The sequence below is a fragment of the Apteryx rowi genome, unplaced genomic scaffold, assembly GCF_003343035.1.
Source record: "Apteryx rowi isolate R43461 unplaced genomic scaffold, aptRow1 scaffold_23, whole genome shotgun sequence".
NCBI classification, from domain to species: domain Eukaryota; kingdom Metazoa; phylum Chordata; class Aves; order Apterygiformes; family Apterygidae; genus Apteryx; species Apteryx rowi.
Window position 1 is genome coordinate 4,085,218 of NW_020448641.1, and position 27,057 is coordinate 4,112,274.

General features: G+C 38.4%; 1 protein-coding gene across 3 annotated transcripts in view; it reads right to left on the reverse strand.

Annotated features, from left to right (window-relative positions):
* The window catches only part of ZRANB1 (zinc finger RANBP2-type containing 1), a 48,778-nt gene that overhangs the window by 16,406 nt on the left and 5,315 nt on the right, over window positions 1–27,057 (reverse strand). For 2 of the 3 annotated variants that reach the window (XM_026065693.1, XM_026065691.1), the window contains 5 exons: window positions 17,819–17,916; window positions 16,214–17,064; window positions 4,822–5,009; window positions 3,330–3,483; window positions 511–582 (listed from right to left, as the gene is read on the reverse strand). In XM_026065693.1, coding sequence (XP_025921478.1) covers window positions 511–582; window positions 3,330–3,483; window positions 4,822–5,009; window positions 16,214–17,027 — 1,228 coding nt within the window. In that variant the 5' untranslated portion in view covers window positions 17,028–17,064; window positions 17,819–17,916. Of the gene's footprint in view, window positions 1–510; window positions 583–3,329; window positions 3,484–4,821; window positions 5,010–16,213; window positions 17,065–17,818; window positions 17,917–18,563; window positions 19,034–27,057 lie in introns of all 3 variants that reach the window. The other variant, XM_026065692.1, reaches the window with a different exon arrangement.

Sequence of the window (27,057 nt, forward strand, 5' to 3'; positions counted from 1 at the left end):
CCTCTATTTTATTTATGCAAATGGATAAATTGTCAAGTTTTTCCTCCGACTACAAAAACAGGTGAACTTGAAAGGCTGAAAGCACTTCCTTGGGCTAAATATTGTCAGGTGGGTGGGGAGGGAAAACACACCATACACGAGCCTTAAAGAGAATATCATATAATTTCTTTGAGGATTACTTCTGAAGTAGAAAAATTGTTCCATTTTCTTTAAAGAGCTCAGACTTGCTTAAAACTGTAAAGCTCTTAAAAATCCAAAGATACATTATGAACATAATTTCTACAGTCTCCATTCTCGCTCTCTACCTTTTGAAGTTAATGTAAATATTATCACGTTTCTGAGGGGGAAATTAATTTGAAAGCATCAAATTTATTTAAAACAAAACTTCAGGCAAATTTAAAAACAAAAAAAAAAAACAAAAAAAAAACAAAACACATACAACACACCACACAACAGAAAATCTCTAAAGACAACCAAGGAAAGATTATAGTTATTCTCAAGGGTGTTTACCTTTCTGAACATCTCTATCAAGTACTTCATCAAATAACTTCTCTTGGACTGTGGGCGGTAAATCTTCAATATCTGGAAAAGTGGAAAGAGAATACAAGATTCACTTAATTTAGCATAAAAAAGACACACACATTACAAGTTGGTGCTCAGGAGAATTCATGCAACAGCTTTCTCCCTACAATCCCTAATGCTTCCGCTGAAAAGCTGCTGTTATTTTCAGATCCATCATTTGTGACCATAAGCTCCATAGAGCATGCTGAAGTACAGCTACATCTCAGGCTGATTATCTTACCTTTTCTGCAGAAAGGATCAGAGCATGCTTAGGGTAAAAATGGATTTCTCTGAAGGAGAAAGGGAAGCAAAGAACTCCTTTGAAGGTAGGGGAGGAGGGGGAGGATTTCACCACTGCTATAGTTAGGACAGCTTCATTCCAAAGTAGTGGTTTTCCATCCCTCTGAAAGACTTCCCTACCCTGCTGTGTCCCAGTGGACAGGTAGAGCTTGGCAACAGGCTTATCCTTGTCCAAAGCAACCCACTGCCTTAGTTATTTCTTGCAAACTTGGGAGAAATAGTTCAGAGAACAGTACTGCTTTGTGGGCCAGTTTGCAAGTTAGAAGACAGAAGATGAGAAAACTATTGAGCTATGACAGGGAAAGTGTCAGTACTAACTATTCCAAAAACTTTACAAATAGAAGCTGCAATTACAGATTTACCTTTAAAAATATTTGTGTAATGCGCAAAACTCTTGAGTCCTATATTGCATGATGCAATAAACACTATTGCATGTTGTGGAACTCAAACATACTTACACTAAGACAAACAGGGCAAAATACCTATTACTATGATACTTGCACACATACACATTTAAGTAACTGGATTTTGTATGGATAAAGTAAGAATCTGAAAACAAGATACACTTGCAAACATTTAGCTACTGTCAGTGCCCACCAATTCAGTATTCAACTTGATATTTTCCTCTGCGCGAAAACATCTATTATGGAGCACTCTTCCAGTTCTTCCAGATGCCACAGATACTGGGCTGCCCCAGACAAACGTTAGAGGAGCGAGCCATGTTATGCTTCAACATGCTACGCTGGCTTCGGGGCGGGCGTGCTCACACAGGCTGACACGAATGCCGAAACTCCCGAGTGCAGCAGGTTTTTTCCGTTTGTGTCCACCACTGGATGGTGGGGACATTCTCAGCTGGATGGAGAGTGCAGCGCTACCCAGAAGGGCTCCCCAACACAATCCGTGTGGGAAGACAATCCTTGAGCAGTGACCCCTACACACCATTTTTGTTAAATCTTGACTGGGCCTTAGGTGATACTTCAGAGACACGCAGATCTCTTATATTCCAGTGCGATATCTGCCATCCCTGCTCAGATGTCTGATATCCTAGGGCTTCCAGAAATGGTACCAGACACTCACATTTAGGCACCTGAACAGCTCCTGAAGTGTCTCCTTGTTCGGTGCAGGCACTTCTCTTTCCTCAAATTAAAACTGACTCAGAGTAGCCAGCAATCAATTTAGAAGTTTCGTACTGCACACGTTTGTGCGTTGGCACTTTGGGAGGATCATATTCGGTCAGGAATCAATTTCCACTCAATCTTTCAAGCTGCGTTGTATAGGCAGTATCTGACTACAAATGTGTGATCTACCATTATTCTTGGAAATGCTGACTTGGGACCAACTGCTAAATGTTGATTAGAAGAGATGTTAGGTTGACTAGGTATAATGGAAGTAGAAATATATTAACAGTTCAATGTACAGAAGTTTCAATTTCTATTTCTGGAAAGTCACAGAAGCCAAGTTCAGGTTTTCCTCCACCTTTTGAACATTGTTATTCCTTAATTAATAGTTATCACACATGTCAGATAACCTGCTTACTGGTTTAAAAGGCATCCTGAAAATACTGAACAACTTCAGTTCTGGTGACAGCAACATACTTCTCACATGTGTAATGAAACCACTGTACTGCCCCTCTTTCCCTTCCCTCCCCAAACAGCGACGCAAGTGTCATAGTCTCTAGACACTTGGTACACCCACACTGTCTGCTAACACACATGACCCACAGAAGAAGACTGAATAAAGTGTCTCAAACAGATAATAGTAGACAAGTGGTAAACATTATAGATTTTTTTTTGGAAGAGGAGAAGATGAGAACATTCAAGCAACAGGTTCCAAATACAATTCTCACAATGCTACTGCTTCCCAAAAAAGAAAAACCAGTTTGCTAATTAGTGCAGTTTCCAGCTACACATTAAGTAACCTGATTGCACACTGTCTTATCTCTGGTGGCATTTCTATTAAAGGGAACAGCTACTTAAGATTAAAAAAAAAAATCTTCTAATAATTTTTATTAAAAGACAAACATTTGATGGACATTTTCTTGGTCACAGAGTAATTCAAAAGTATTCAAGAACTGCTACTGCTGTGACCAGGCACAAAGTGTAAAGTGTATTGGAAGAACAGCTCTGGGCCTTAAAGAAAATGACTGAAAAATTAGCATAGCTATATAAAAATCGTATTAGAGTATTGAAACATCTGGGCTCCAATCTCAACTTTAATACAGCCTTTCCTTAGAGGACACAACATTTCTTCTTTAATTTCTTCATGTCTGAAGAGCACAACACATGCTCACTTCATAAGAATGATGCATAGGAGGAAGTATGCAAAAACTCAGTATTAATAAGCAAACACCAAACCCTAACCCTATGCACACCACTACTGTCAGAAAGTCAAAGAACGCATCTAAAACTAGCAGTTCTCAACTAAGGTGACAAAGAATCTTTCAACAGTAAGCAGCATTTTATAATTACCTGCAGGTAATGTAAACGTTACAAGGTCAGTTAGAAAATAGCAAGCAAAGTCTCCCTTCCGTTGATGAAGAGATGCAGCGATTTCGCGACGAATTTGTTCTGTAACCTCTGGACACACCATGGCAGGAATGCACTTCGCTGCATGTTGTGATACCTGTAACATAACAGACTTGCTGCACTCAGTATTATTTCTAGTTAAATATAAAGACTCAGGAGGAAGAGCAAAATGGAAAAGGGGGAAAGGGAAAAAACAAAGCAAAAAAAGCCTCACACACACATACAAGGGTTCACAATATTTTGCTATAACCAGAACATGGCAAGATACTGGATAACAATAGAGAAATATTTCAAAAGCTACGAGTGAGCCCAGACTACATTTTATATATAGAACTTTATTACCACAGCACAATAGTTTCTTACACAGAAACTTCCCCAAAACTGTTAAGATACTTAAATTCCTTACACTTAAGAGCAGCACAAAAAACACCAATACTAACCATATATATAAATGGTTCTAAGAATTTATTAGTATTAATAAAGATTAAATTAATTAATCCTTAGTATTGATATTGAATTTAAAATTAATAAATATGTATCTATGTAAACATAAGACCTTCTTCAGACTTCAGCTACATTTATCTTGCTTCACTTACTCCACTGTTTTATTACTCAGCCCTATGGATCCCATCATCCTTAGGCGCTTCTCCTTCTTGGGCACGCTACTTTCCTCAAAGCCTTCACAACTGCCTTAAGCATCAAAGGAGGGGAGGAGGCAGAATAAAAGTGTGCCTCAGATCAGGTGAGGAACCGTAAGTCCGAGATGAAGAAAATGGTGAAGAAATTAACAAAATTAGTTACAGGCTTAATAAGAGGGAAAGATGAAATAGGGCAAAGACCACCAGAAGGGAGGCACACCAGGCAAAAACACACAAGGAAACGGAACATGCAAAAGCAAGGAGACCACAGAGAGGAACCAACCAGTCTGTGCAACATGGAAGCGGGGGAAAAAATAGTTTATTTGCAAAGCAAGAAATTTGCTCTTCCCCGTAAGAGAAGCTCCAAAGAGTCCCACAGAAGAAAGAAAATGGCAGTTCACTGCCAGGTAGACTTATTCATTTACAAGTCTCAAAAAACTAAGCCGTCATTGATCTCAGTGTTTTGCCTCCGGGGCACTTCCTCTCCCCCACCCAAAGCACAGGAAGCCTCACAATGGCTTACAACCACTGCCAGCAAGGTCAGGCCCATGCCAAGACTGCTCCTTTTAATGGGAAACCTGAAAGTCCTCCAGCCCACCGCATGCATACAACTTAGAAATACTGCTTCTTAAGGAGAAATGCGAACAGAACAAAGGCACAAAGCAGCAATTCACTTATCCTTCTAACAATATTGGTCTCTGTCTACCAGCAAATAAAATTACATGTCACTGGCTGCAAACAGCGGCACGGTTACATAAGGTTCCTATTCAGCCTCTGCAAGGGCCAGAGTAACTCACCTCCGTAAGCAAAATTGCTAGCATATCTTGTCTCTGAAAGCGTATAGCCAGATGTACAAGCGTGTACCCAACATCAAAAGCAGAAGGGCGATTTAGCAGGCGTACTTCATCTGCAGTAAGCTGGCGCGCAATATCTCCTCCTGATGACTTGTAAGCCTCGACAGCAGCTAGATCACCTTCTACAACTCCTGAAGAAACAAAACACAGTTTCATTTTAGCTAGCAAATGAACTGTTCTGGACCTTACTTAACACAGTTTGCCTCCATCTATTCTGACACAAACCTAACATACAAATGTCAACTGCATACCAAGCGACTTGCAAATAATTTTTTTAAATGGAAGACTATGAAATACTTGCACTTACCTCACCTCCTAGATCATCTCCAATCTCCAAAACAGTCGGAAGATAGAGAAGATTAAAAGCCAGCTATCATGTGGTGCTGAAGGCCCTTGATGAAATACCTAGCATAACGTACTCACTATCATTTTGTTTAACCAACAGTCAAGAAGGCAAATCATTCATTCGCAGTACAGAGATTAGGCCTGATTATTATATCTTCCCTTGTAACTTATATTAAAAAAAACAAACTCCTTCCAATTTTGATGTCAATTAGGAAATAAATTCATTCAAGATTTTTAAGAACAAAGAAAGATTTTTTTTTTTGAAGGATGGTTTAAAACACAGTGTTGGAAGGGAATAGGGGGCACAAGGCTTTTCTTCAGTTCGCCATCTCTGCTATAAATCAAACATTTATACAGTCATCATCTAGGGTACTCTATTAAAACTAAAGAAAAAACACACATACACACCACATCAACTTTGTGTTGCTTTACTTCTAAAGTGAGAAAGGAAAAAAAAAAAAAAAACACACACAACCAATGTCTTCTAAAGTCCTCTGAAATCTAACTCCTGTACTACATTTTGTACCAACACCATTCATGCTGAGTGCATTCCTTAGCGGTAGTTATCAGAACACACCATCAACAAGAGGCTGAATCTGTTATCTTCAGCCGTATCCCTTTCCAAATAAGATTTCCTAAATTTAGAAATGCCATTTACTATAAAGATCTTATTTTAGATGCATTCTTCGTAAGAGAACAGTGTAATGAATAAAGAGTTGAGGAAATAGAAAAATGACCTTAAGCAAGCCATCTTTGATAGAGAAGTAAATAGAATAAATCTGATTCACAATTGAGAAGAAACCCTATTTGCAGGAGCCCCAGAACAGAAAGAGTAAGAAAACAGTATCAAAGCTCAGCAGCTAATGGTTTTCCTATCATTTCAAAACTTTGAAATTCAGTGATTTTCCTTGATCATATAAAGATGAAAAACCCTCTCCCACCATTTTTGATAGATAAGCCTCATTCCAACTCAGAACAGCCAACAGTTGAACTAGTTTTTACCTGGGACTCTAGAGGCCATGATACTGAAAATGGAGACTCAAGTCCGTCCTGCAATCAATAATTTTACAAAGGCACAAAAAAATTCATCAGAAGAGAAAGGGCCAAGTCTCAGGACACTCACTCCAGTTCACCTTTTTTTGGTCTGGTGTTTTGAATCACTCAATCCCTGACCGAGCAGCTCTGCTCCTGTTAGGACATTGCACTTCAGAACTAAAACATACTATCAAAGCAAAAGGTACAGCATTTACTGCCAAAACTTATCCATAACAAGAATGCCAAGTGTAGCATTTTATTTCCATGCAACCACATTTTTATGCCACTGATAAGGCACTACCCAGGCTGGTCATGATATATCATTCCAACCAAATGCAGCACTGATGCTTTTTTACAGATTTACATAGATATCAAGTCAGACACTACCTAATGACTTGTTTTCTTAAAATGAAAAAGAAAAACCTTGAGAGAAGAACAGATTCTCTGCTACTTTACGACACCCTCAAATTTATACTATTTTTATGAAAAATACCTTTATAAAGGCTGATTAAATTTTGACCACATCTATTGACAAGGAAAAAAAGATTCCTGTTATCATATTTGCCTATTCCACTGACCCATGCAAAGACAAAAACACCAAAGACCACCCTAAGATTGGTAGGTAGCGATCCTGACAATTCAAACATCCCAGCCTAATTTCAAAAATCAAAGAATCAAACATTCCAAATACGACCTGTCAGTGACGGACGAGCAGTCCCAAACCATCGTAGAAACCTGAATCGGCCAGCCCTTCCAGTACGCACCACAGGACAGCCAGAAGCCAGGGCTCAGCCAATTTGGATTTGTCACTACTCCTCTACGCCCCCATCCCCAGCTGCTAAGGCAGCTTACTGCCACCTCGCTCTTAATAAAACCTCGGCAACAACTGAGATTTTAGACTGACACTGAGGCAATCGTGAGGTCTGGCAATGCCTTCAAGCACTAACTACTACAAGCTGCAGTTGGGATCAAAATCCTTGGCATATGCTGCATACAGCACTGCCAGCTCCTGCAGTTTATTCCTAAGTTGTACAATACTTGACATTCCTAAAAGCCCCATGTCCTGGAATTACTAAAATTACTACATAGGCTTTCATTTAAAAAGTACATTTCTAAGCCTCACTGATTAAGTTTAAGCTTAAAAAAAAGTAGGAAAAAAAAGTATGTCAAAAATAGGCAAGCTGAATAAGCTTTCTAGGCCTTATTAAAAATGGAGAGTGTAAGTTCGATATGGGGTTGGCAAGACTGTTGATCTAGCAGAAGTAAAGAACACTGATGTTTGCTAAATGGCACCTGAAGCTAGCACAGTTACAGCACATAAAGGGGGCCGGGGAAACGCATACACGTGCATGCACTGTATCTGGTTATTCTCTGGTCCCTAGTTCAAATGGCCAAGTGACTATTTATGGGGGGCCGGGACGGGGAGGAGGAAGAATGGCAGCGAGTTTTTAGCACAGGTCCAGACAAACCCACTTCTAGACATACAGTGAGACGTCCTTAACCATTTTGTAAGCAAGTCTTAATACACAAGCACAATGCACCAGACCAAACCAGCCAGAGCTTGTTTTGCACAAGTTTTTGCACAGAGACAAATACAAGTCTATTTTTTTTTTATGAGATGCTTGCTCTTGCAAACCTGTTGTACGCTCTAATGTCTGGCACTACTTTGCACTAAAATATTGTGAGCTAAGTACCCAAAGCATCGCTACTGCAGGGCTTATTTTCAATGATTACTGCAAGAGTCCTTGGTCCCTCTCACCCAGGAGGGAAAAAAAACAAAAACAAAAAAACCCTACAAACTTCTCTATACCTACTCTGCCAATTATCTACTCCGTATTAGCTGATTCGAAAGAACAGGGAAAATTCCTGACAGCTCATCAGGTGCCAGTCTGCCTACAGTGCCAGTCAGTATAATCCAAGGCTGCAACGAAGACTGAACAAAAATATGGTAGCTTCTGCAACAGGCAGATGGCCAAATCAGAAGAGATGGTTCTTGCCCAAAACTCTGGAGTCAACTTGACTACACAGAAAGCTGCCTGCAAATCTTAAATTCAGTATCACAACTCCAAAATAAGCTCTTAACCCCTGCTTTTATTGACAAAGGAGGCACATTCCTACAATGGCTTTAATTTCTGTCAGATGGATGATAGTCTCCAATTCATTAATTCTATCTAAAAAAAGCTTAACAAAACACTATTTACAAGATTACAGAAATATTTACTGATGTTATAATTCACTACATTTCATAAAACACAAGTGCTTGATTACTTAAACAAGCAGTCTTTGAAACATGTTCTGATAAAGTGCATGCCAGTTAGATTTTTCCCACTGACACCCACTGCATTCTTGGTGCTGTTAAAATGTCAAAAGGAAGAGTGGCATTTGCCTTAAGACTGTTCTCATAACCCTCATGAGTGCTTAAGTAGCTAGGTCTCTTGCCAGAGCACACCTGAGATTATTCACAAGAGCTACATATACGGAAACAGGCCCTTAAAATTCAATGCATACATCTGACTCACAGCAAGAATAATTCTTGTTTAAAGTGGATTCCAGAAATGTTAGCTTGGTATTGCAACTAAAGAAATTGCTCTTTTTTTAAACCCCTAGGAGAAGCAATTTTGCTTTGCTTAATGCACAAGTACACGACTATAAACTGACATCTTAAGTGACACGACAGAATGCAAAGTGAGGCATGCAAGTCAAAGGGGAAAAAAAAGTGAAAGTTAGTATTTTGTGTTTACAGGTTCAGCAGTGCTCCTATTTGAATTCAGGGAATTCTTATTGAAATATTCTTTCACAGCACCAAGAGCCAAGGTTTTTTCTTCTCCTACTGAAATCCCAACTCCTACAGAGAGCACAAATCTGGAATATGCAGTCTGAGTTTACACAAGAAGATACATGATAAAGAGATTAAGAAGGTATATTAAACAAATACTAAAATTAAAAAAATATATAAATTACCCAATAACAATTATTTATACCATTTTGATCCTGCATTTTCCTGACAACTGTCAAACCCATCTTCTTCATTAGATATCTGAAGTTACATTTGCTAGTCTTTATAAGCCTATAATTAGCCTAGTTGCTAAAACCAGAACACTTCAGCTAAGATGTTGTTTAACTCATTCTTTAATACATGTAGATATTCATAAGATTCAGTGCAGTAACACAAGCTAAGAAAATATGCGGGAGTTTAACAAGCACAGCTGAAGAGCTAAACCCTGTTTGCCTTAACTGCACAGTCCCACCAGCTTCCGAACAGCTCAGTGTAAAAGCAAGTTCCAAAGCAAATACTACAGCAGGGTCCTCTGGTATCTTTTTGATAGTTCTGGAGCGCACTGGCTAGTACAGCTTACAAATAAAACAGCAAGTTCTTTTGAACGGACTGCGATTCAGTCCTGCCCTGCTGGGTCAGGACAGAAGCGCTCCAGCATATACAGTTCCCGACAGACGCAAGGTTTAAACATACAGGGAGAGAGATTAAAAGCAGCAAATAAGGACAGAGTGCATTAACCCTCACTTCAACCACATTCGCTGTCAAGCTAGCTAAAGGTTCCTCAACGATACCGCAGGTGATCCTTAGGGACACGCAAATGAGCTCCTGCACAGCAGCGCAAGGCAGCGGGTCAGACAGGCGGCAGTAGGCTCCTGACCCTCAACACCTGTAAAAACTCCCCGCTAAAAGAGACAGGTTTGCAGGCTTGCCTATACCGCCGGGGAGGCATTCCCGTTCAGACAGCTGCTCTACCCCTCTTCCTGCTTGTCTGCTAATACCCATCCACCCAAGGCAGTGGTTTCATAGTTCCTACACACGGACTACGCTTCCCTACATAACAGCTTTGCTTATACTAAGACCTGCACCTGAATAAGAAAAGGGAATGAATAATCGGAGACCTGTGGTCCTCAGGAGGTGTACTCAGTTCCTCCCCTGCCCCGAGCAGTCTTCTCAAAAGCGAGCCGTAAACAGTCTTCTCTGTGCCCTCACTACGTATAATCAAACTGCAAAACAGCAGCCCAAGTTACTTTGCAGATACTAGCTCTGTTTGGGTTAGCGCAACCACAGACTAAGCCCAGAGGGGTTATCTGTGGATGAAGGGGTACGCTGCTAGACAGCAAGCAGTTGAGCACAATTAAGCTGAAATGAAGCAAACAAAAGGAAAATGAATTTTCATAACATACCTGCTTAAATAAATACAACTTCTTGCTAAACTAATGCAAGAGTGGGAACAAGCACCTTTGTTTAGATAATAACTAAAGAATAAACCAGAAAGGTTTGTTTGTTTGTTTTAATTTAAGAAGGTTGCAATGCAATGCTCACACCTCACCTTCCAGCTATTTATCAGGGGAGTCTAAGGTGGTCATAAAATGTTTTATTATCAGTAACTACCACATTTTATCATTTTATGCACCAAAACATTCAGCGTGAGAAGAATTTCTCCTCTTAGTGGAAGCATTCCTTCACAAGCAAATATGAAGATTCACATCAATTAACACAAAATTAAAGAGAAGGACTGTCTGAAAAAAACTTCACGAACCTCTATCAGCTCACTTCTGCTCGTTCTCCTCTACCTTCATTTTCAGGACCTCCCTTCATGGTACTAGTACACAGTACCCAATTCGCAGCAGATCACTCAGTAATGACAGCTTGAGAGAAAATCTTCTGTATATTAAATTTTTAAACTCCTTAAGCTCAGCAACTTGCATTAGCTTAAAAAATAACTTCCAAGACAACAAGTACTTTAAACTTGAAGCCATCCAGCATACGAGAGTTTGACGACAACACATTCTTTTTTTCCATGCAAACATCTCTTATAGCTGCATATAGTCCATATTTCCTTGTAATATGTTAAAAACACGATAAGCAGCACACCTATGTAGGAAAAACTGTAGAAAGAGGTCCCTGCCCCTCTCGTCAGAGGTATCCACCCTTTCAGTCATGTTAATGATGAACAGTCGCTTGCAGGGTTGCACCCTAAAGGGAGGTAAGAAAACTGAAAAAGCAGGAATGTTTTTAAAGTTAATAACCAGAAGTGCTTCCAAGACAAAATTAAGTAACTAGTTTTAACCTGATGGTTATTCAACTATTTTTAGCATAAAAGAGCAGTCAAGAGACGCAAGTAAAAATTACTTCAGGAGTTTAGATTTTCTACCAGGGAGTAAGGCATGCAGAGTTTTGCCTGTTCCAAAGATATGCAACAACAGGGTTTTTCTTTTATATATGTGTACGTACACACACGTACACACAGATGTGAAATAGCAACACCAGAACACGTATGTTAGATACAGAACAAAGTTCAGCAAGGTGTTTCTTACCCAGGCGAGAGCTGCAGGCTTACATCATCATCACTCGGCACGGCAGCTCATTACACCCAGTCGTGCTTCCCCGTACTGCAGAGGAACTGGGGGCAGCAGGAGGACAGGCCATGCCGCTCGCACCAGGACCTCTCCTCCTCAGCATTCCCAACAAGGCGCTGCTCACCACGTTAGCCAAGGCCACCCCGGCAGGTAATCGCCTGTCAGGGACTAACTCGCGCTACCTGGCCTAGATTAGCTTACCCAGGAACGTGACCTTTCTCCTCTCCAGCAGCTTGCTCCCACTCCCTTATTACAGCAGCAGGGATCCGCAGCAAGCTTTAGCTGTAACACGGATGGGGTTCGGAAACTGGTCTGGGCTAACTAAAGGGGGGGGGGGGCAAACAGCTAGGACAACGTCTTCGGGCGGTCTGGGTGCAGTGCCAGCTGGAAGCGCTTGGTGACCATCAGCAAAGAGCCACGCGCTCTGCAGGACAGCGCTGGAGGAGGCCCCTCCGCGCTGGCTGCAACGTGTTCCAGGACACTACTCGCAAACTTAGCGCCTACATCCAGACAGACTGACTAGCCTTTCCCACAGTGTTTGGGAAAGCTTGGCTAATACACTTGGCACTGTCTCAAAAAACTGAAGCGGGAAAAGGACAGAGAAAAAACCTGTAACAGAGATAAAAGTAGTTGACAAAAAAACTAAGCAGACACATGTCGGCAAACTAAGAGCGAGCTAACAGTCCTTTTAAGGATGTACTGCAAAACAAGATTTATTAGAGATTACTCAAATATTTTGGATTTGTTTAAGAAACACTCTTAGTTGTTTCTTTCACACTGCTAAGACGACTGCACATACAGCAGGTCGTGGAGCCACCACGTGTAGCGAGGGAAGTCGGCCCTGGGATGAAGTCACCTTGCCGACCCGAACAAAGACAAGAGCTTTCTCTCCCGCAGCACTCTATACGCAGGGGTGGAGGAGAAAGGAAGAGGAGAAGAAATGCAGTTTACTTTTAATCTGTGGGCTACCGTTCCAGCTCAGGAGTTAAGCACACAACTCGGCAGTGCCCTATAGCAATCGCACCCTGCTAGCACCCCTCGAAAACCTAGCCCTGGACGCACCAGAACCGGGGGAGCTGCAGTGAGTCCCAAGCGTTAGCCCCAAACAAGCTCCGAATGCTAGAAAGGTGTTAGAGCCACAAGCACCATCGCACACCTACAGCCCTCCTCCTCCGTCTGTACAGCTTACATCCCAAGCCGGCTTTAGGCAGATGCTTCCCCAGGCCCCACAGCAGTACCGCTCCGCTGACGCATCAGGCTCCCTAACCCCCACAGCCACCACACCTCTCTTTGGGTCTCTTTGGCATAGACACCACGAGTTATAAAAGACAATGGATGTTAATTTTAAATATTTATTAGGTTAACTCCCTTCCTCCCCCCCCCCCCCCAAAAAAAAGTGAGGGTCATCTTAGATTTCACATTAACCTTGTATTAGGCCAGTACAATAGAAGGCAGGTGTCCTTGCAGAAACGGTAATTTCTCATTGTAACTCAAACTGGCATTTGTAGTAAGTCATGTTACTCATTAACCATATTTACTAGATGTTTTGCATTGATTTTGATAAATTCTAACTAAAATTCATTGAATCATAGCTCTAAAATCTCATCCTTTTGAGAGCAGATCATTTACAGCATATAACCACTGTTGCCAAACCCAGATCAATAACCAAAAATGGAGACTAAGTACGTTTACTTGCAGAGGTTGGGAGGGGTAATGAATGTCCTTAGGGTTCTTTGGCAAGAATACCCTGCATCAAGGAAACTGCTCACGCCAAAAATATAATAGTTCCATTCACAACATTCTGTACAACCTACTGCATGGAATAGAAGCCTTGATGGCCCATTTATTAAATGAGGTGCATAGAGCATTAATGGATGTTTCCAAGAAGAGTCAAAAGCCACACGTGCAGGTAATTTTCTACATCCACACAACAAACTAGATACGTGTCTGTCTTCACGTTTTGCCTAGGAACAAGTGTGGAATAAAAGCAGTTTGATAACTGTTTTTATGGAACTTCACATTAAATTAAAAATCTGGTAAAAAAGAATTTTATAAGAGAATCGAGATGAAAACAGGAAGTTCAGCTAAACAACTGGTCTAAAGCATCCTGATCAAACATTCACCTTGGTACCTTCCAAGAGATATCATCTTCCAAGAAATTTCCTTTTCTCTTAAGGAGATACAACTAGCCTGCCAAGAATAACTCCTACTCTTGCTCCTCTTAAATCTTTGTAATTTCAGTGAAAGCTATACTTTGTACATGCAAAAAGCTTGCACTAATGCGTCTCTCCCATGGAAGAAAGACAGCAAATGGACCCTCCAAAACTGGTTTCGCTTAAGCTCAGGAGGTACACAGTCTGAAGTTACCGAATCTTAAGCTTTCACTGGTCAGCTGAACTATGCTAACACTACATACTCACTCTATCAACTTTCACACTTACCCGGTAATTCACGAGAACCTGTTCTATTTTGGAATTGTGTGTGACTGAAAATTTACAAGTGATCAGGTTGACTAACGATTTACAAGAGCTCCAGTTGGCTAACAAATAAGAAGTTACTAAGTCACCATAACTCAGTTGCTTTCACTGTGAGACCATATGCTTCAGGCAAAATGGTTCACTCAAAAGTTCAGGTGCTTTAAGCATGTCATACTAAGATAACAAAAGAACTAGCAGAAGTTTGGCTTATTGCTTTTAAATTTTGTGGTTAAACTAGTATATCTTTCCAATATAGACAGGCCCTGCATAACATGGAGACTTAACTGCAAAAGAAGCTGTGAAGTTTTAATTAGTCTTCCTGAGAAAGTTTTTCCTATCAGGAAGAATATTGGAGAGAGAGAGAGGAGAAGAAAAAAAAAAAAAGGCAAAATGAAATTCTGAAACAAAGCATTAACAAACAGCCTTGGTGTTTCTGTTTTTAGTTAAAAAGTTAAGTACAGCAAGTTTTTAAGTTACAGAAAAGAATCCACGAAATCTATGAAAATTCAGCACATGCAACTCAATTTTCATTCTGGCTTTCTCATTAAGTATCTTAACAGGATACCTTCAAAGCATTTTCGTTTTAAATTAACCAGTCTCACAACTTTTATGAGCATCGTTTTCTGCAGGTCATATACAGTTTTATAATCTCAAACAACACTGAACACTTGCAAAATTAATGTTCCAAAATACAAACTGCAACAATTCCCATGCAGATTAAGTATGAAACGTGACACACTTCAAAGTGCTATGGAATAGTTCAAAATATTTTTCACTTTTCAAGCAGCAGAGAAAAAAAAAACCTCAAATATTTAACACAGTCGTTATCAGAATGCAAGACAGACACCTGTGAGGCACAGGAATGACCTCCAAAGATTGATCTTGAGTATTCAGTAACTTACAGAATAACATATAGTATTTTAATTGCTTCATTTCAGAAAGAAAAAGTATTATATGTCTGCTAGCAGGGAAAGAGCTGAAGGTACCAGGAAACATCGAGGAATCTAGTTATTTTCAAGAGAAAAATTTCTTCATCTGAAGCTATTTACCCAACACAAAAATAAAATGGAATACTTATTAGCTCAGAGAAACCAAATCCCAGATAGTCAACAGCATTTACACCTGATCAAATATATTAAATAAAACATCTCCACAAATTAGTTTTTCCAATAATAAGCATGTTGAACAAAGCGACTTCACGAAACATGAGACATACCAGGAATGCTAGAGTTTCAAATGAAGTTGTCCTACTCTAAATATAGTTGTATATTTCAAGTGTTTAGCCTGCTTGAATGCTAGGGCACGAGATAGCTTCTTCTGGGAAGTTACAGCACAAAAATTAACTCACAAGGTCAATAACTGGAGAAAACCCTGCTCTCACATGTCTCTGTTCTTTAACAGCATTGGGAGAGTTATCCAGAATTTCCTTAGGAAAGCACTAAAATACAAAACAAAATTGGTATTTGAACTTTTTGAATTAGTTGACTACAAAAGCACTTTCAGAAAGCCTGCAAACATTTACAACACAGTATCTGTATTAATACATTATTACTTTCAAGGTCAGTATTACATGCGCAGTTTCTTGGAGCTACATATTTTTGTGTTATTTTTAACATCTGACAGAGCATCTTGTACTGTTATAAGCTCTACGCTGTTTACAAATACTCCCAAGCTGCAGCTGCTGATTCTACTAGCATATCTTACCATAGTAAAGAGAAGAGTAACCTTCATACCCAGTAATGGCATTTTTTACACTTCTATATGCAGTAAATTATCTTGCAGATCAGTTTTGTAGTTTTCCAGCTTTTGGGCTACACAGCACAACAGAATCCGTTTACAAAGAAATCCATTTCTACAAAAGGTCAACAAAAGCCCAAGCACATTTGCTGCTAAAGAGAAGGCACACATCCAATCCTGTTCAGTTAGCAGATGAACTCTGCACTCTCACTTAGCAGGTGTTATTTCAGGAACTTCCACATTTGGTTCACTTTTTAAAAATTAAAATGTTAAAAAAAAAAAAAAATCTGCTTCAAACACAAATTTCAAATTTGTTTATGTTCCTCATCCTCCCATAATATCTAACCATAGGCACTAACAGTGTAACTTAGCAACAAACAACTTACCAACACAAGCATTTAAAAACAGCCAGTCAGTCTTTTTCATTCTATTTTTTATTTGCTTTAGTTTTTTGAAGTCAACTTCAAGTTCTTCCTTGCTGCCAACAGCTCCAGCCAACTCAATTCTTTGGAAGTCCATTTTTACATCAGATTCACGTTTGGTTGTAGGTGGAGATCTTCTTTGGCTATTACCACTACTAGAGCTTCCTCTCCATCGAGCTCTGTCTTGCTCATTTATGATCGAAGAAGCCTCTTCTGTGTCTGCCAGTTCTATTGCTTCTATGTTGTTAGGTCTGGGGTGATCGCATACAACACATTTTCTGGCCTTCGCCCAGTTTTCATATGTACAAACAGAACAAGTCCAATGCTGAGCCCTTGTGTTCAGTTTATTTCTGTCATTGTATTCCTCACATGGATCCACAGAAAAAGGAACCGGTCTTGAACCAGATCCTGAAGACTGAGGAGATTCTGTGGGACTCCTGGTCCTGCGCTGAGACAAGCACTGAGTACATCTTATCGCTCTTGGCCAGTTCAAGTATGTGCACATGTGGCATGACCATTTATTTGCACTTTCCATACTGTAAGATGATTTAACCCTTGGTCTTGCACTAGAATCTGGACATATCAAAGGACTACTCCCTCCTTCAGTGCTCGTAGGATCCCAGTCTCTACCAATATCACTTGAACCACTTTTAAATGGATCTTCTGTGATAATTGTTCCACTAGGTCGCTGAGCACGGCACATGGTACATTTGATTGCAGATGGCCAATTTTCATATGTACAATACTCACAAGCCCATTTAATTCCACGTTCTGTCATCGTGCACTTCTTGAAATGAACTGCGTCAGGCAGAAAGCTAAGTAATCAAAATATATCATTAGTATGCAATGACTGCAAAGAATTTCCATTTCTTTAAAAAAAAAAAAATCGTAAATTAGATGTAACCCAACTGATACATATTACACCGAAGAATATGAATATACTCTTAGGACACTATTAGGACATGGTGGGGTATGAACAGGAAAAAGACTTGAGCTAAATGACTTACAATCAAGCTGCTTTCCATACACTGCACTTTTAAATGCAGAATTCAGGACTTCCCAAAGCAGAAGTGAAAGGAAACTAGGCCCTACATTTCAGGTAATCTTTAAATTTGAACAGATGCTTCAAAATAAAATTCAGAAGACAGACATACATTAAGTGCTGAGAATACTGGAAGAGAGACCAATAAGGCCGCAGAAACAAGTCACAATTATTAAACTACTGAAACAAAACTCAACATGAATACAGCAGTACAGGAAAAGAAACACAAACTCTAACATCTCTTTTGCAAGATCTCTTTTGCCACTTCAGGGAAGGAGCAAATCAGGCAGGCAGTTATACGAAAAGTAAGCAGGTCTTTTAGAGAAGTAAGGTAAAAGCGATCACACAACACGCATAGGTTTGAAAGTTTTATACATGTGCTTAATGAAGATCATGCCTCAACCGGACATCACTCATAAGATTCGTGTGTGGTTAAAATAACACTAAAAAAAACAAGCACAAGCTAAGCCTGTTGACAAGTAGCACTTTTATTCCACAATCTAGATTTCAATCCAGTTCCAACTCACTTTTTCTCTAATGAAGAGGAGATTCCGTCTTCATGCTGGCTCAGACCTTTTCCTCAGATTGCCAAATATGAAGGATGACACTAAGCAGACAACTATTCCTGTAAACAGAATGAAAACAGATTCATTATAGGTTTCCTACTGGACCTGAGTAACCAGAAAGTTAATTATTAAATGCCACACCTATTCTGATCCCAATTTATTTGTTTAAAGTCAGTCACGACCTCTTGAGACTAACATATAGACTGTTTAAAATAAAATCAATATTTAAAAGGGACCAACCACTATACAAGCAATCAGTCACTCTACTAAAGTAGAAGAATTAGATCCAAACAATTCTGAATTCACACCACAACACCTATAAACAGTCTTATTTGAATCTAAAACTTAGGATGGAGAAGAAAAAAGGCTATGATTTCACAGTTTGTGTGGAGGGGATAATAGCAGGAAGAACGAGACAGGTAAATAAAGGATATATAGGAAAACGTATATAGTCTATTTCCTCCCTTACCACAGAATTGCTACTCACCATATAAGACTCTTATACGTGCTATTTTCAAACATACAAAACTGTCTAAAATACAAACTTTTCATGTCAGCTGACTGACAATTCTTACATTCATTATATTGCAACTCTTCCGGTTAATAACAACACTCCGAGTCTAGTGAACAAAAACCTCAATAGAAGAGTTACACAACAGGATTAAATTCAAAACCTAGGCACATCAGACTAAAAATCAGTTAATACCTGTTCTCCAAGTAGGAAATCATTTACGAGTTGGTACATTCTTCACTGAAACACTTTCATATACATCTTGATCTACCAAGGCACAGTTACACATCCATTTTAATTTGTCAAAATCCAGGCTGCCACGGAAAGGCACAGTGGTACTCTTCCCAAGCCCTTATTCATTCCTACCAGCTCCCAGTTGTGGACTCCAGCACGCCGTATAGTTTTTCCAACAGCTCAACTCTCTGACCTATTTACCAGATCAGGTGGCTGCATGAATGAGGGGCTATCACATGGCCAGGACAGAGGAGAGGGCAGCACTATCCTTTTCAGTAGCGGTCCATATTTATGCTGCGTGAAAGCGGACGAGCAATCGGGAACACAAACAGCATTCTCATAGCTCAGGTTCTAACTGCTTGTTTGAACAGTCTGGAGAGCACTTCACTCCCACCTCCAGGTTATAAAACTGTGTCAGACTAAGGAATGTGCTGAGAAGGCAATTAGACTTCCTATAGCTTCCCCTCCACCATCCACTCATAAAAGCCCATGTCCAATGGGTTAAAAAAAAAAAAAAAAAAAAAAAAATGCTAACACCCCCATATCTGTAATAAAATAGGAAAAAAAAATACATATACAGGAATGAAATCAACTTAATTCTCCTTAATGCCATTTCTTTAATGGTGACTTTTCAGAAACTTGGGACATAAACAGCTTTGCTACTCCAAAAAGTAAGTGAAGCTTTACCAAATCTGTTCCTACATCAGTATACTTAAGGCTTGATTCATCCATTCCATTTAGTCACAGGTTTCTTTCCAGTTCCCCAAATAACTTTTACATGACTTCAACTTTTCTTTAACGAGCTCGTTCTTTGCAATAATAGTAAAGCTCTGAGATATTTATTGTTTTCTAGTTATGAACTTAAGACAACTAAAATGCTTCTAAGGAAAGAGTATGAAGATGCACATTATCAGTGCATCTGTCAACTGCCACCAACAGAACTGTTAAGAACAGTTTCATCTATACTACATACAGAGAGAGGGAAAAAAATAAAATAAAATAAAATAACAGGAAGTGGCTGTTCCAATAGTTCTGTGTCCAATATAAGTTTGAGAACAATTTCTACCTGATCAGAATTGGTATGATTTGAGCAGGTTATTCTTTTAATCTCAATTATCCAATGGGCATACAATACATGAAGAAGCCCGAGATGGATCTGTAACTGTAAGAAGTCTCTCATCTGCCCCAGTTCGTAAAGCCTTAAAGTATTACAGCAATTCCCAGCATAAACAAATCCCAACTCACATTTGGGCTTTGTGGCGGGGGAAAAAAAAACCACAAAGCATCATGTGTTTTACTGACATGAAGTCTGGGAAGAGACTGCCGCTCAAGCTGGAAAGTGGCAGGTGGCAAAAGTGACCTAAACAAGCACCGAGATATTATTTATGAAACTAAATAGCACTGTACATACTGTGTTACAGAAAAGTTTATACATATCATGAGACTAGTTTATTAGCTGCAACTACTCTCTGTGCCTCTTAAAAAGCTAGATGTTTTCAGACATAATTCTTAGAGGGGCTGAGCATCTGCAGCTTCAAAAGCCTCCATTTAAGATACAAGCTCATACCTCCAAACATGAGGCCTTCAGTTATTATGAAGGATATACAAAGGCTTACGTGGAACAATGCAATTTCTAAGTGTGAATTAAAGTCACTTTTTATACCAAAAAACTACTTCAGAGTCATGTATATCTTGTTCTTATAGGTCTGGAAACAAATGCTGGTAATCTTCCTGTATCAAAAAAGTTACCCAAAAGTTTTCAAAATATTTCAGTTTCTTTGGCATTTTAAAAGCCTTTAGCTTTTCCAGATGTATTTTATCAGTAACACTGGAGTAAACCTGGTCCACCAAAGGTTTGTCTCAGAATTGCATGCACTAGTTGTGTATTTCCATACGAACAGTTTAACTGACTGATAAGTAACTGATGCATTACTCTGAATACGCAACTCTGAGTCTGTTCAGCAAAATGTCCAATCATAATGATAAAGACAAAATACAGGCTTCCTCCCCTTCGTTAGTTCTGCTGATGCCCACTACTGCACAGCGAGAAGGGGGTATTTTATTACTTTTTTTCAGAATTATTTCTTTAACATTAGGTTTTCAAGTTAACTGTTATTTTAGATTCCTCACAGAGGAGAAGCTGAATCCCATAGTATCTCCTCTCACGGAGAAATAGCATGACAGTGACTATGAGGTCAGCAAAGGCGGTATATGCTTGAATGTCCAAAGCACGGAATTAAAACCTACAAAGCTTCAAACAAATTCTAACGGATCAGTGTATACAGTGTGCTAAATACCTTCCAGGCAGACTAGCAGAGTAACTCAGCACACTGAAGAGAAGCATATATTAAATTCTTATACATCACAAAGAAAGTTGCTGCAATATTCCAGCATTAAAAGATTATATTTTATTAAATAAAACAAGTCAACAAAAGGTCATCCATCTCTAAGAAATAATCAGAATTTTTTGTTTTACTTTGTTTCAACTTGCACGAATGTTATTGTTTTTAGCTGCATGGGAACATACTAAGTGGCATACAGAAATAGGGAAGAAACAATGAAGTCCTCAAATAACATTTTTGTGACAGGATGGAACTATATTCCCCTCCATGTAAGTTAATTATTCACTGCCACCAGAAGTTAATTTTTCCCTTGGCTCAAACAATGAATGCTGTGGATTATTATTATTATTATTATTATTTTTAATGGTCAAGCCCTTCCCAATTAACAGGCCAACAGCTGATGCAGACCAGTCTACACTAAGGATTTCTGCTGAGCTGGTTATGTCAGAAGCACATCTGCTGGCAGAAACCTCATAATTATACTGATCAAATCAGTTTTCCCATCTTAATTTGTTTTGCTTATGTGCAATGATTTTCAAGCAAAGCTAACTTTGCTTTTATATTTACACCCAAATTAGGAAACTTTACTGGTCCAACACAGCTGTAAAGCACTCCAGGTTTAGGTATCACCTTAATCTTCAGCAAGAGTTCCCAGGAAAAAAGAGAGCTCTCCCCTCTGATGTGGCTGCCTCCAATAGTTTGCTCCAAAAAGCAAAGAGCAGCTGTTTATTTTTACTTTAAAACACTGCAAAGCAACTTTTCAGAGAAAGAAATGAACAAAATAAGCAGTGCTGATGTTTCAGTTTCATTACAAGTATCTATTAACTCAACAGTTTGAGTGTAAAAGTAACATCTTTCGCACTTCTGACCACACAAAGGAGCAAAAAGAAACATGACTGCAAGTCAAAGCAAGAGATCAAACAAAAGCACTTTCACTGACAGCAATCTCAAATACACCACAATACATCAGATGCACGACTACTAAGAAAAGGGCTCAGTCCAGTAGCTGTAGTTTTTCATTAACAGCTGGATACATTGCTGCAAAGTTTATAAATGCACATGCTAATACTTCATGGACATGGAGCTTTTTAAGAACAACTGCCTATGACTAACATTGCCTAATTTGACAAATTTTCTGAAGTGCTCCCCCTTGTATATCACTGCCTCAAGTTCTCTTTTGCTTGTAATAAAAAATTAGTATATTTCTTAGAAAATTAAAGTTCATTTACATACAAATAAGCTTTCTAAATCTGTCAAATCAAAAGCCATGAGCAGCAGAAAAATTCACATATCCAGGTTATCTTCTTGCATGGTTATGTCTGAATTCAGTCAGTTTTAGCTGTTTTTTTTGTTTTGTAAAACTACAGAATTGTCTTTTAGAAAAGATGCACAAGGTGATTGTGAGTCAATTTTTTTTACAGTGAGAAATAAAGCTATAGTTCCAATTTCACTGTTTCCACACAATTTATAAGTACTGCCACTATCCAGTTTTGTTTCTGACTCTATCCTTGATACCTTTTTAAAATCACACAACCTGTACCAAGGGACTCAAATAAAAGATTTTGCTAATTTGCTTACATAGCCAGTAGGAAGGTCTAGAGAATAACACAGTTGTACACAAGATTATAATTAAAAAAAAAAGCCAATTTGCTTCTTTTTCAAACTTGAAAATCCAACAAAAAACTCCTTAAATATTTCTTAGATAAAAGATAGTTATTTAGTTGGTCTCATAAATTCACTTCTGTTATCTGGGTTCAAGAATCCCTGTGACATACCGCACCGTTAATACAATTTTTAAAATTACACTTTGAGAGAAGCTATTTAAAATGTATTGCCAAGTATCAAGGAATTGATTTTCACATGAAGTTGCCTGGGCTAATTTTCTAAGGTGGAATTTTATTGACATTTTTCCCTTAACTTACTATTTACTCTAATGCCCTATTTTTTCCTACCATTCCGCCTCCATCTGTCTTGGAATATCAGCAAAATAGCTTTGTCGAGAGCTAATTCAGCATGAATCTCAACAGGTCAGTATATTAAAAGCATAAAACCTGAACCAAAGCTTCCATGCTTTAAATGGAACAAACAGTAGGTCCCGTTGTCGTCTCTGCTGACCTTGTCAGAGAGATAACCAAATCAGATCAGCGCTGAGTCTGGAAGCTTAGCAATCAAGGCAATAACTATATATTAGAATAAAGAATGGAAGGATTACTGCAAAGGCACAAATGTAAAAGCATTTTCTATATTAGTCTGAATATACTAGAGAAAGGAACTTAACAAGGCAGCATAGCTTGTTTTGACTGTTAGGACAGTTCTTTAAAAGTGAAAGAATATTAACCCAAACAGATTGGCAAAAAGGAAAACATGTGCTATCATCTTAGGAAAAGATCAGTTAAACATTTTTCTGCAACCTGCTCAATAACATTTTTTTCTTGAAGATGTAATAATTTGCTTACAAAATTTTTATTTCTTCAAACAGACTAGCTGGCTATTTGTAGTAGAGAGAGCAGGAACTGGTTTCAGACTGCCCCTACCCTTACAGAAAGCAGAAACCCCTTTATCATGTAATAGAGATATAATGCCAGAAGTGTGTTAGGAGATAGAGGCTTCTGGCAAACTACTTCATCCCTTCCATCCTCATCCCAGTAAGAGCACTGCTCTCGAGATACACAAGTATCATCTTTGTCCTTCCGAGTGGCAGAAGCGTAAGTTTGCTCTCAATAGGAAAAACAGGAAGAATGCTGCTGCCTTGAGAGAGGCATCATCTACTAAAAATTGGCCCAAATCTCAATTCTGTGGGAAAAGACCAAAAACATTTCTATGTAACTCTACATGATAACATCAATGGGTGCCTAAGAAATAAAAAAAAATGAAAATGTTTTAGTTAGAATAACTAATAATCTAGTATGAATAAAAATGTTAGTTAAAAATTTTATCAGTTTTGATAGTCTAGGTTAACAAACATTCTACAGACTGCAGATTTTAAATATGACCTGCTTCGTTACATACAACTTTTCATCTATTCCTGTAAGTGGACAGTTAACAAAACTTCAAAAGATTTGATCTTTTCCTGAAACAAGCCACAAGAAACGCAGTTCTCTTTAACCAAAAATATCTGAGGAAGTAGTAACTTTTAGAAAACGTTCAGGTTTAGAATTCTGTTCATTGGGTGAATTCTGACCAGAAGCTTTGTAAATCTACAGTTAATCAAGAATTGCTTTCATTTTGAAATGATATACTAATCCACAAATCAAAGCATCTTAAGTCTACTTTATTAGAGATTTATCATATTCAGAAAAATATGCTGATTTTGCTTTCAGCTTTCTTTTCAATACGCTATTCACGTTTCTAATGCAAATGCTACCTTTTCAAATGATCCATAAAGACCGACTTTATATAAGCAAGAGAATTTATATGCAGTTTTAGTGTAAGGGGATACCTAATTCTGCAGATACTCTGCTCAGTAAGTCAAACATTTCAGAAGCTACAGATCTTAAGAAGGCACCTGAAATACAAGAACTGCAAATGGACTTTAGCTTAGGACGTAAAATTAACTATGAACAGACTTTCCTGCATTCTAGTAAGCTCAATGTTATGCATTTCCAGTTGTAAAAATGTTTAAGTTCTAACTTGCTGGGAGTATGGGCACATATTACCTATACCATCCATAAGCAAGCTGAAGTTTATCTTAAGTTACCTTAAAAGTTATCTTAAACATTATGATTTTGTGAATCTTTACAAAAATTGAAAATTGATTCTGGAATTAACAAACATATGACAGTACTGAACATCCCTTTTCTTCTGCTGCCCATTTTATTTTGATGTTTGATACTTAAAGCATTTTTAAGCCCACTCTTAGCCATTACAGTTGATCCCACTGTGGAACTTGTATTTAAGCTTCAATTTTATTTGTTACTGATCTTAATTGGGTCAAACTACATCTTACTCCATTAAATTTGTGATTAAAAGTTAGGAAAGCCTTAACTGCTGAGAACAAACTATAAAAGACAATGGCAGGGGCTTCCAATTCAGTGTCCTTTCTTATTTCAAAGGAGGGGGGGATGGGGCGGGGAGTGTTTTTGTTTCAACTCATTTAAAAGTGAACAACTGCTTAGATGAGACGTGACCGCACATTAGGAAGGACTAAATGCAGCTGCTTACTTAGAAACCAATACCATTTGGGAAAATGAGAGTAAGCAGATCAACAGTTACATAATACGTAGCATCTCCCACACAACACTAATCAAAAACCAAGCAAACTGACTCAAAATAATGAGCTACAATAGAAAACTCAGAACTACAAACATTATCCAGCAATGACATTTAATTAATTATCATGAACAGTCAGCAACAGATGTATACTGACTCAAAAATAAGAGGTATGGTATAGTAACAAACATACATAATAAAACACATCAGAATTGTTATAAAACACTTCATATTTAGAAGACCTTTGATTTGGACAGAGTTCTCAAGTTGAACAAGAGTTATTGCTTTTTTTTTTTTTTAATAAAAAGTCAGGACAAATACAAAAACATATTTTACATGTGTTTAGACTACATGCCTAAAACACAAGACTCAGTTTTGTTTAGATCTCAGCCACCCTTACACAAGATGAGGAAAACCAGATGTCACACTCTGAATAAAAACAAACTGTGGAGTCAGACATCAGAACCTAAAAATACTTAAACCTGTCCAACTACCAAGGAATATTATATTAAACTTGTACATTTGACAGTCAGTTCCAGTAATTATCCTCTGGACCTCCTCAATAGCAGCTAGCCACGAATTAGAACATGGCCAGATCCAGACATATTCACCATTTGGTGGAGAAAAAACATTTGCCTCCAAATAAAACAAGGAAACGCACACTTTCAGCATCAACTATTGTGTAGTTTCCTCCTAATTAATAGCAAGGTACTTTGGGATACAGTTAAGGACAGTCTTTGGTATATGTGTTTGCAATTGGACTGTCATTAAGACTTCAAGTTCCAGTGCAAAACCCCATACAGTTATGCTCACTGTTTTATCCAGCTCTTTAAAATACCAGTTAGACAGGAGAGGAAAGGATCAAAAAAAATAAATAAAAAAGAGTAAGAAAGAGAGAGAGAAGCATAAATTCTAATATCACAGCGCACATAAAGGCTGCTACCATATAATACCCAAAATAAATGCAGTATCAAATATCACAGAGAAAACAAAAATTGAGAGTAACAAAGGTTTTATTAAAATACATTTAGAAAATTCTACTTTCTGGAGAAGGAGTGATGGGTTCTTTTTTTTTTTTTTTTTTAAGTCACTATTACACACTTTTTTTGAAACTTTGCATTTGTAATCCATGTTTTGTTCACAATGCAAATCCAACAACTTAAGTTAAACTGTGAGAGGAATTTGGTACTGTTAAAAGGTTTCCGAGTGACAGTCCTAAAACAGTGAGCTTTGGAGGTGGGGGGAGGAGAATGGGAATAAGTTTCTGCTAAAGACAACACTGAACAACCTTCTTCAAATAAACCATTTAAAAGCTACGAGGTGACAATTATTTTTATCCCTACCAAGCTAAACAGTAATGCAGAAGTCAAAAAAAACGTACATAATCCAGTAGGCCATCCCAACCCTTCGGCAAGATAAAAATTGCTTCTCAACAAGCACGGTAAGGGGAAGCCTTTATTGTCAGAATCTAAACCCACAGGCCTGTGACAGAAGGTGTATAAACTTGTCATGCATTTTTAAGAAATCTAGCACAAAATAAATCTTAAATAATCAGTGGAATAAAAAGAGAGGCTTAGCACAAAAACAAGCATCTATTCAACAGTTCTTGAAACTGCAGAAGACTTAAGACCCAGATCTTTAGACGAAAGCTCTGTTTCAGGGTAGTACTCGGCCAGCAGCCCTCTAAGAAATATGATAGCTGTCTCTACTGAATCCTTGCTTAGACCCTAGGAAGAATAGAGATGAAAGAAATACCTTCAAGCCCATCAGCCTGCAAGAAGTACAAGTCATCAGTAACGCACTTACTCATAGCCTTTACAACTAAGAAAGATAGGATCTCTCTGACAAACCTACGTTCATCTTCATAAATACAAGTTTCCTATTTTTTGTAAGAATTATCCATA